We start from the raw sequence: 12,010 nt of genomic DNA, 5'->3' as shown, positions 1-12,010 counted from the left end.
TATTATTTTATTTAAGAGATTATTGAAGAGTCAACATTATCATATATAAATAGAATCAATGAATTGTTTTCTTTTAGATACAAAAATTTATAAAACTCGATACAATGTAAGATGTCTATATGATGCATAGTAAGACATTAATATTGAAAATAAAATTCATTAACTGAAAATTAGACGTTATTATCTTTAAACTTAATAGGTGTCTTAATTAAAATAAAATGTCTAGTTAATATTAGACGTTATTATCTTTTGTTTAATAGGGGTCTTAAAAAGAATTAATTCTGATCGTTTAAGAGTTTTTTTTTCTAGTATAAATAGAGTGGTTGTATTTGCAGAATGAAGATGAACTGAAAATAAAATTTCTTCTATTTTTTTAATCTTATCTTGAGTTTGTAAGTGAATACGTCGATTTTCCACTAACGTTTCCAACAAAGTCGTATCAGAGTAAGAATGTCTTTGATGTTCCAATATTCGTGTCTTACGAAAGACAACTATGATAGTTGGTCTATCCGAGTAAAGACATTACTTAGTTCTCAAGGTGCGTGGGAAATCGTAAATAGTGGTGGGATTATCGAAACTGATGAGGATGCGACGTTAGCCCAAATTCAAGAGTCCGAGAAGAACAAAAATAAGGATCAACACACCCTTTCTATAATCCACCAGTGTCTAGATGATAATGCTTTTGAGAAAGTAGGATATGCCTCGACGTCGAAGGAAGCATGGGAAATTCTAGAAAATTCCCACAAAGGAGTTGTCAAGGTAAAAAAGGTGCGGCTTCAGATTTTACATGGAGAGTTTGAAGCTCTTCATCAAGAAGCATCGAAATCTATTTCAGACTATTTCACGCGGATCTTATCTATTGTCAACCAGATGAAGCGAATTGGCAAAAGAAAAGAACTCATCCGAATAATCGAGAAAATTTTACGTTCTATACATCAAAGATTTGATCATGCAGTGGTTGAAATCGAAGAGAACAAATATTTGAAAAATCTCTCAATCGACAAATTAAATAGATCATTACGGGTGCATGAAGAATGGATGAACAAAAACAAGAAAAAGCCTTTGTAGAAAGCCCTTCTAGTCAATCATTCCTTTGGTGAAAAGGGAAGCATAGTTCGTTGAGGTCGAGGTTATTCTCGTGGTGGCGGTCGAGGACGTGGCAAAAATTCAGATATCGACAGAGTAAATGGTGTAAAATCTCGAGGAAATCCAAGAGGTAGAGAAAGAGAAAGAGGACGTGGACGAGGACAAGGAAGTGACAGATACGAAAAGGCACACGTTGAGTGCTACAATTGTCACAAATTGAGTCATTATGCCCGTGACTACTGGTATGCCGATGATGCGAAAGTAGAAGTCAATCTCACAGAAGAAAAAGAAACGGAGGATTCGACGTTGTTGTTGGCGCTAAATCAAAAAGTTATTGGAGGAGAAAGTCAATGGTATCTTGACAACGTTGCAAGTAACCACATGTGTGGTGACAAGTCGAAATTTGTTGAGATTGAGAAAAAGGCAACTAAAAATATCACATTCGGAGATGCTTCGAAAGTTCAGATTGAAGGCAAATGTACCATTTTGATTCAGTTGAAGGATGGTACACACAAATTTATTTCTGATGTGTATTATGTTCTTAAATTAAAATTCAATATTTTGAGTTTGGGGAAACTCATGAAAAGAGGCTACCAGATGTTAATGAAGGATCATAATCTTTGGCTACAAGATGGAAGGGCTAACCTAATTGCGAAGGTGACGATGTCAAAGAATATGATGTTTTCTCTCCCTATTCAAACCGAAGGGCCAAACTGCTTGCAAGTATCCGTGATGGATCCAGCGTGGTGTTGACACATGAGGATGGGACATCTAAATTTCGGTGGCCTAAAAATGATGTCCTAAAAGAAAATGGTGAAGGAGATGCCTTTGATGAATCATCTAGATCAACTTTGTGAAGCATGTCTTCTAGGAAAACAAACAAGAGAAAGGTTTCCGAAGGAAGCAACATCAAGAGCAATGAAGACGCTCAAATTAATTCATACCGATGTGTGTGAACCGATCAAACCATCGTCTTATGGTAAAAGTAATTATTTCTTACTTTTCATCGATGATTTTAGCCGAAAGACTTGGGTTTATTTTTTGAAAAAAAAATCTTAGAGTTTTGATACTTTTAAGAACTTCAAAACTTTGGTGGAGAAAGAATCTAATTATATGATTCGAGCGTTGAGAACCGATAGAGGTGGAGAATTTACTTATGATGTCTTTAACCGTTTCTGTGAAGAAAATGGCATTAGACGTTTCCTCACAACTCTAGATCCCCACAGCAAAATGAAGTGACTGAAAGGAAGAACCGGTCTATCCTCAATATGGCTCGGAGCATTATGAAACATAAGAAGATGCCAAAAGAATTTTGGGCGGAAGTAGTGGCGTGTGCAGTGTATCTCCTTAATCGTTGTCCGACCAAAAACGTGAAAGATCTAACACCAATTGAAGCTTGGAGCGGAAATAAATCAGATGTATCTCACTTAAGAATTTTTGGGAGTATTGCCTACAAGCATGTGCCAGAGCAAGAGAGAATCAAACTTGATGATAAAAGTGAGAAGTTTGTGTTCATCGGCTATGACGAAAAATCAAAGGTGTACAAGCTCTACAATCCTGTCAACGGAAAGATGGTTGTGAGTCGTGATGTAAAGTTCGATGAAGATGCTTCTTGGAATTGGGAAGTTAATGAAGATTCCGTCAATGAATTCTTCCCATTCTTTAATGAGGACAAACAAGGAGAAGAAACATGGCATCCCATAGTTCCTACGATGACACCGAACACATCTTATAGTGCATCTTCATCAAGTGGAAGCCCTAATAAAGGATCACAAAGGATGAGAACTATCCAAGAATTATACGAGAATACAGATGTAATGAATGATGTCTCTATGTTCTCTTTTTAGCCGAAACAACGCCTTTGAGTTTTGAAGAGGCTAGTAAAGAGAAGAAATGGAGACAATCATGAAAGAGGAAATTTGAGCCATTGAAAGAAACAATACATGGGAACTCATTTCTCTTCTAGCGGGTCAGAAGTCCCTTGGTGTCAAGTGGATATTCAAAGAGAAAACGAATGCAAAAGGTGTTGTTGAAAAATATAAAGCGAGATTAGTCGTTAAACGGTATGCACAACGACACAGAGTGGACTATGATGAAGTATTTGCTCCAGTTGCTCATCTAGAAACAATCATATTTTTTGTTTCACTAGCGGCACAAAGAAATTGGAAAATATTCTAATTGGACGTGATCTCGGCATTTCTTAGCAGTTTCCTTTAGGAGGATGTTTTTGTGGAGCAACTAGAAGGCTATGTGATTAAAGGACAAGAAGGAAAGGTATTAAAGTTGAAGAGGACTTTGTACGGTCTCAAACAAGCGTCTCGAGCATGATATAGTCAAATTGATGCTTATTTTCACGAGAAAGGATTTGAAAGATGTCCACATTAGTATGCACTTTATGTGAAAATGGATAAAAATTGAGATTGTTTATTCGTATGCGTCTACGTGGATGATCTTATTTTCACTGGAAATAATCCGAGTCTCTTTGAAGATTTCAAGAATGATATGGCCCGAGAATTTGAGATGACAGATATTGGCTTAATGTCATTTTATCTCGGATTAGAAGTGCGTCAATCGGATGATGGGATTTTTATTGGGCAACAAACATATGTGAAGGAAGTTCTGGATATATTCAATATGTTGAATAGCAAACTAGTGGCCCTATGGAGGTTAAAATTAAATTGAGTAAGAACGAAACATGAGAAAATGTGGATCCAACATTGTTCAAAAGTCTCGTTGGATGTCTAAGGTATTTGACATGTACTCGTCCGGATATTCTCTTTAGTGTTGGAATTATTAGTCGATACATGGAGGTGCCCACGACGGAACACATGAATGCAACAAAGAGGATATTGAGATATTTGAAAGGTACGATTGATTTTGTACTATTTTATTCATCGTCCAAGGATTTTCAACTTGTTGGATATTCGGATAGTGATTTATTCGGAGATATAGATGAACGGAAGAGCATAACTGGATTTGTGTTTTTTATGGGGTCTAGTGTATTCTCATGGAGTTCGAAGAAACAAGCGATGGTCTATCTATCATCTTGTGAAGCTGAATATGTCGCAATGACAACTTGCACTTGTCACACAATCTGAATAACAAGAATGTTGAAGGAGATAAGTTTGTCAAAGATTGAAGCAACCACAATTTTTTGTTGACAACAAGTCTTCTCAAGCTCTAGCAAGGAATCATGTTTTTCATGATAGAAGTAAACACATCGATATGCGATATCACTTCATCCGAGAGTGTATTACAAAAAGGTGATCAGACTTGAATATGTGGAATTTGTTGATCAAATAGAAGATATTTTTACGAAGCCTCTTGGAGTGAAAGTTTTTAGCACAATGAGGAGTATGCTTGGAATCATGAAGAAGAATTCAGTTTGCAAGGGAGTGTTAAAAATAAAATTAATTAATTGAAAATTAGACATTATTATCTTTTGTTTAATAGATGTCTTAATTAGAATAAAAGATCTAGTTAATGTTAGACGTTATTATATTTTATTTAATATGGGGTTTTAATTAGAATTAATTCTGACCGTCTAAGAGTTTTTTTTCTAGTATAAATATAGTAGTTATATTTGCAGAATGTAGATGAACTGAAATAAAATCTCTTCATTTTTTTAATCTTATCATGAGTTTGTGAATGAATACGTCGATTGCCCACTAACGTTTCCAACAATTAAAACTTGATGCAATGTAAGATATTTATACTGCATCATAATTATAAGTGAAACTTTAATGAAAAATTATAAATTATATTATAGATTTCAATGAATCTTTCGGCATTACCTTTACCGACAAATTTATGTAAAACTGTCGGAATTTTGTAAATAGGATTTTCTGACAGATTCCTTGATATCTTTCGGTATTCCCTCTTTATAAATTTTTAATGATTTTGTTTGTTTTTTTTATATAACTTTAACCTGTTAATTATCAGCCAAACAAAAAGAAATACAATACAATCCATAAAAAAATCATTACATTTCCAAAATTCTTAATCCAATACGAAATACAGTATTTTAATCCAAAAATTAGTTACTCCAAACACGATAAACTAATCCACATCCAAAAAGTATTTACTCCAAACACGATAAATTAATCCACATCCAAAAAGTACTTACTCCAAACACGATAAACTAACTCGCGGTTGTGGTTGATTCGGTAACTGTGATAATATAAATGCAATTTGTCGTTTAGATTCTGCCAATTCAGCTAGCATTCTGTCGCTATTACTTTCGAGTTCATTGACCCGCGCTCGGAGCTGTTGGTTCTCCTCCTTTAGCGACGACCCTCCACGCTGAGAATTGCCGCTCCTCCGCCGATCACCGTGAAATAGCGATGGCTGCACGTCTTCCCCCATATCCATCACTGTCCCGTGTCGTAAGGCCCGAACACTCTCTCATTCACCTCAAAGTCGGAGATATCGTGTGTGTCACTAATTACTTACTCCATCTCCGCCTACACATTTTAACTTTCATTATATAATTAAGCTATAATTATATTAAATTTTGAATTAAACTTTATCTTACGATCTTCTCTTGTGACAGTTGGTCCAGCATTGGGGTCGGGTTGTCTTTGGTGACTCTTAGGGTTTGAGTCTTTCTAAACCTCTCTATAATAGTAGGTGGACGTCCGAGTTCAGCCTCCTGTTCAAATAAATTGTTCATCAGTAAATTAGTTATATTTTTTATAGTAAGTTTTATCGAATAAAATAATATACATACCAGTTCTTCTTCCACTCATGAAAATGGTTTACTACCCGTATGGTGGGGAAACATCACTTGTCTTTAGTTTCCAATATTGATTGAGCTTTTTTTCTACATTTAAAATAAAATTATAGTTAGAACCGTCGTCGATACATATTTCTATTCTGAAATTTTACGTACTTTGAAACTCTCCCTGAAATAGTAGTTTTTGTAGAGGAAATCCCAATCTGCGAGATCATAGCATGGTGGGGGACGCGCAAGTATAGCCTCCTCATCTCCGTTATGAATCCACACGTAATCCCGAATCAAATTGGAGTGCCTCCTATCCCATATTTGTTTGGCGTGTGCAATCTCGATCCGTCTGTACGTGTCTAGAGGGATAGTTATTCTCTCGAATGGATCCTAAAAAATAAAAACCAACAAATGTTAAACTTCAATTGAAAGTTAATTAAATGCAAGTCCAATTACAAACTTTCATGACACACCATACTAAATGCAGCTGATCGGTACTCAAGGCCTTCCACTTTAGATGGAGATGCGAGATGAGTGCAGAGTTCCGCACCATCGACCCCACATGTCTAGACCACATACGCCTAGCATCACCATCAGGCCTCCCATGTATATCTCTAAATCTAAGTGGAACCCTCAATCCCTAGGGCCTTCTCGAAAGCTCAATATTTTTGTTACGACCTCGTCTCCGCGTGGAGGAAGAACTTGTTATAGCAAATTAATAATATATGGTCAAAATGAATATAAACAATAAATATTAGTGAAAAATTTACCAGTACCAGCAGTATCTAGAGTGGACTTGGACTGGTCATGCTTATCCTCACGCTGCTCCTGCTCAGTCTTCGGATCCTCTTGCTGCTGCTTAGGCTCCGCATATAAACTCTCAATGAATTCCTCAAGATCATCATCCTGTGTTTGGTGTCTTGATGGGATAGAACCTGTTGGGACCGGATTGAACATTTGTTCCCCCGAATGCAACACTCGTTCCCTCGAATGTAACACCCGGTCCCCTATTGGCTCACCTAAATGCTCCCCCGGCTCCCTGAAGACCGGGTGGTAAGGTCGCCAACTTGTGAAATGAGCCCCCTAAATGTCTTAGTGAGTTTTCTTGGCGGCATGGTACATGTTCATAAATATATTAGTACAAGCATATTGAAGTTTAAGGTAAAATATTAATATAATCTTAACTATATATTTGTAAAACGTAGATTTATTTTTGTCACAAACTTCCAATCGGGTCGTGATGCCATTTTTGTCACAACCCATTTGTGAGAAAAGTATTGTACTTGAACTATGTCCGTTAAAACTTCGTAGTAGGACAAAGTATCTGATCCGTTGTTGCCTACAACAACAACTCCGCTGTTTTGAGTACTCAGACCTTCGTCATGTTTTTCTGTACATAATTTGTATCCGTTTATTTCACACCAAATAAAACTACATGAGTACATAGTTGGACCGGAGCCTAAGATCTTAAGGTAATTTGATAAATCGTTATCGTGTGTTAATTGGGCGACCTATATACATTTCAAAAAGTTATTCATAAATTTAGAATCAAGTTATAAAAGTTATCATATATGCATGATTTTGGTGTCTACTCACTCTATGCTTAAAATATGTAACATATGTTGGGGGAATTTTTCCACGGAACTCCATGTTATTGCATTCCTGCACATACTCGTTGCACATGTGTTTAGTATAAAATAATATCTTTAATGTTAATAATTTGTACTAACACCGTAATACGAAACTATACATGTAAAATAGTTTTGCTTTCGGGCAATTTTTCAAGATGTATGAATGAGCACTACTTCGATCGCATTAATCCAAGTTGTATAATATGATTTTGTATACACTTCTATAGTGATCATCAAAATAATGATTTTTGGTATTTTATAAATGGGTAAAAGTATAACTCGAAAAAATTGATTCTATATCTTATATTATAGACTTTTATTTATTAACTCAAACAATTGAGACCACTTTAATTTTTCATATATAATTTGATATAGTTTTTTTATTGTAGAAATTATACTAATTATCAGCGAGATATTACATTATTTTAATCTTTTTTTCAATTCTTTTCCTTATTTTTAGCTTGAAATAAAAAACTATTACATAATATTTTATAAACTCTAATTCAAACTAATATTTAAAAAGAGTTAAGAATTTTTTTTTTAAAATTTAAATTAAATATTACAAAATTAATATTCTTGTATTGTAATATTTTTACCATTTTATGCATATAATCATTTATTTTTTTTAACAATCATATATTAAAATCTAGATATATTAAAATCTAGTTAGTTAATTTATTCATATATTTATTGAAAGTAAATTTTTGCAAATTCAAATTCTATGTAATGATTATTTTCTTCTTGATTTTTTTTCACATTTTTTTTTGTCTGGACTTATAAATATAATTGTTTAGCGTTAATCTAATCTTATTTAGATAGAACTACTAATAATCTAGATTGGAAAACAATAACTCAAGTTTGTAAAGTTAATATAAAAGATTGATAAATAAAAAAATGAAACATTTCACTCCTAAATTAACTGAAGTATTTTAAATGATATAACAAAGAAAAAATAATAAACAAAATTAATGTAAATACAAATAGCTTCACGATTTACAACAAAACATGAGGAATAGACTTGTCATGAATCATCAGGATCCTTAAAGTCCTCATTCTCAATTATTTTTGTTTATGTCAAATTAATTCGCAAATCATTTGTCAGAGGACTCCACTCCATCCCTCCCAAGAAAATCATAACCCTTTTCAATCAACGACACAATCGCTCATATTTAAGAATATTATTAAATATAGAGTACATTAAGAAATAAAAGGTATAAATTCGCGCTTGTAACAGACATGAAATACAATAAAAAATACAAATTGTTGAATTTATAATACGATAAGTATAAATGGTAAGTTATATGTCTATAATGGTTTATATAGAAATATCACAAATTAGTTAGATTAAGATATACATGAATTTGATGTTTACAAACATCAAACACAAATATATAAAAATCTTACTAACTTATAATAAGTCTATATAAGCCATCATAACCATGTACCTTATTATTGATACTTCCTACCTATCATAAACCTCGAAACACATATTTATATTGTATTATTCGTCTCAAAAATGTAAAATTCTTTCATATTAATGCTTGATAAAATGATTGCTAATATGTGCCCATCTTTAACTATTTCAAATAATAAAGTCTTTTTAAAAATAATAGAGTAGTGTTAATAAACGGAATCAAATTAATTCACAAAAACAAAAACAAGATGAAGAGTAGGGGACTCTTTCAAATATGTTTCTCGAGGAATAATTGTAAAAATTTGTTCCAATTAACATTTACTTCACGTTGAAAGAAGAAAATTTAAATAAAGTAGTATACAAAATTTCTCATTTTATGTAGTAAATATAATAAAATTAGAAACATAAAAATAATGATTGAAAAAAATAATAAAAATTCAAAATGAATGATAGAGGAAGAAGTTAAAGAAGAGGAGGGTGTGAAGAAAGTTAAAACAACTTCTTTATTTATATACCTCTATAGAGGATTATAGATACTTGAATTTATATTAAAGTAATATTATAAATAATAATAAAAATTGTATTAATTTTGTTGTAATCTTACATGAATTCTAAAAATAAGTTTATGTATAATTAAAAATATAATTTAATTAATTAATTAATTAATAAAAACATACTTTTATTTACATGTAAACATATTTAATATTTTAGATTTATTTCTTTGAATATTTCCTACAAAATATTTTCATTCAGTTAAAATAAATTTTAAAATATCATTTTACTAAGTAAGAATAAAATATTTAATATTATTAAAAAAAATAAATTAATCTAAAGAAAAAATGACTTATCTATTTATTTTGGAAATTAAATATTATTAATATTTAATTATATATATGAATGCATATTTAAATGTAAAAATTAAAAGTATATTAAACTTGCTACAATCTACTTAAATTCTAGAAATAACTTTTATGTGTTTAATAAAAAAAATAGATTTAAGTAATTTTTTAATAAGAATAAGTTTTTAGACAGTGTTATATTTAATATTTTTGATTAATTTTCATCTATAGCTACTAGTTTATATTTTCATATAGTAAACATCCATTTTAAAATATCAAAATGTTATATAAAAATAAAATATTTAGTACTATTAAACACCATCAATTAATGTAGAAAAAAAGTTATTTATATTTTTATTTTGGAAATGAAATATTATTAATATTTGATTATATATTAATATATTATATTTACCAATGTTTATGTAAATAGTGAATGTCAATTTATTTTAATTATACTCTAATATAAACATAATATATGATCGGAATGAATTGAAATTGGGATTTAAAGAGTTTTAAAATTAAGTTTTAATTTTAAGAATTATTTTATAATGTAAAAGTTTATTTAATGTAATAGAAATATTATATTTAAAACCTGAATAATATAAGCACTTTAGAATATAAATATAAATATTATATTATATTTAATTGAAGATTTTAAAAATTATTAGTAAAACAAACTTATGTGTACTTGTAGGTTTATCGATATAAATCATTGAAAAAAAAGATTTAAATTGAATTTATAAACTAATAAATTAAAAGAAATTAATAACATAGAATCATCTTTGTCTTAAAGTCTAAAATTGTTAAAAGAAATGAAAATAATAATCTCTCAATTGAACAAACCTAAAATATAATTAGAAAATCTAATTAATTAAAAAATTTATGATATATGTCTATATCTTAAAAATAATCACAAGTTAGTTAGAGTAGGGTATATATAGGTTGATATTAAAATTTGTTATAATTAGAAAAAAAATGTTTAAAACTTTAAATACAAACATATTGAAATCTAATAAACACGATTTCGATATTAGACTATATAAATCATTATAAACATGTAGTTTACTATTATGCTTCTAAAATATCTCAAACCTTCAATTTCATTGATGTATTAGGTATAAGTGTAAAACGCTTCCATTATTTTGTCCTAATTGTTTATATATGAAATTAATATATTTAATTTAAATTATTAATAAATTCAAAGACTTTGCAATAATAAATTAGTATAACGGTAAGTTTGAGCCTTTATTATAATTTAAAAAATAAATTAATTTAAATAATATTTTTTATTATTAGTTTTGATAGTAAATATTTTGTGAGAGTAAATAGATGAGATGGTTGGTTAATTAAGATCTGTTTGAAAAAATGACATATATTTTAAAATTCATGTCATGTAGATGGTGTAAACATGCTACAAAAATAAAAGAGCTACATATGATGGTCAGAATTTGAGCAAGAGTAAAAAGTGGACCAGAGTATAAAATGGAGGAAGCTTCTTACGACTATTCATTTGATTCCCATGTAAGTAGGCAAAAGTCAGAAGATAAAAGTTTGAAAAAGTTAAAATTCATAGGAATCAAGGTGATCATCCTATTGATGAGATCGAATGTTAATTTTGAACAAGATGTAGACTACAAAAGCGACTCATTTTGTAGAACATCCAACTGCATGTTTATGAGTTGGTACTCTCATGGTTTTACTTTGATATCTTGGTTTTTTCTTTATCGGTGTCCAGCATACATCATTGTCTACTACAACAATTATGTGACAAAAAAATCCATATAGATATTTCTGACTTCGTGATGGAAATTGTTCCGTTGTTGACAAATTTCATTCAATGTCATGATGCAAAGGTGTTAGAGAACGTTGGATAGAAGATATAGTATGACTAGAGTGTTGAGCTGGTTGAGCGAGATAGTAGGTCAGAGTGATGAACTTAATTTTTGTCTTAAATAGCTGAGTTTTTCTTATGGTGGCATGTGTTTGATAGATAGGGAAGGAAATGAACACAAAGTTAGGTATGATGTATAATATTGGAGAGGAGCGACATGAATTAACATAGTGTTGAACCATTCTTATATATGTGACGAGAATGTGTTATTTACGAAGAAACCTATGGGTTTTTTTGTAAGCTTAGAATTGGCATTAGAATTGGAAGGTCCAATTCCAATTCTTAAGTTTGGTAGACCCTTTAATATTTAGAATTGGAATTAGAATTAAAATTCTAATAGAATTAGGTAATTTTATAGTTTTCAATTCCATTCTTTTTAGGTTAGAATTGTAATTTAAATTTTTTTTTGTATGTTTTTTCAAACAA

General features: G+C 30.7%; 1 protein-coding gene across 1 annotated transcript; it reads left to right on the top strand.

Annotated features, from left to right (window-relative positions):
- The first annotated feature begins 450 nt into the window (after nt 1–450).
- Nucleotides 451–1,839, top strand: LOC124930212. Its single transcript, XM_047470571.1, has 2 exons — nt 451–883; nt 1,172–1,839. Exons 1-2 carry the CDS (start codon nt 451–453, stop codon nt 1,837–1,839), a joined length of 1,101 nt encoding a protein of 366 aa, XP_047326527.1.
- The last annotated feature ends 10,171 nt before the right edge of the window (nt 1,840–12,010 follow it).

This window comes from Impatiens glandulifera, chromosome 3 (assembly GCF_907164915.1).
Source record: "Impatiens glandulifera chromosome 3, dImpGla2.1, whole genome shotgun sequence".
NCBI classification, from domain to species: domain Eukaryota; kingdom Viridiplantae; phylum Streptophyta; class Magnoliopsida; order Ericales; family Balsaminaceae; genus Impatiens; species Impatiens glandulifera.
The sequence above is the reverse complement of the archived record's forward strand: the minus strand, read 5'-3'. Positions and strand labels throughout refer to the sequence as shown.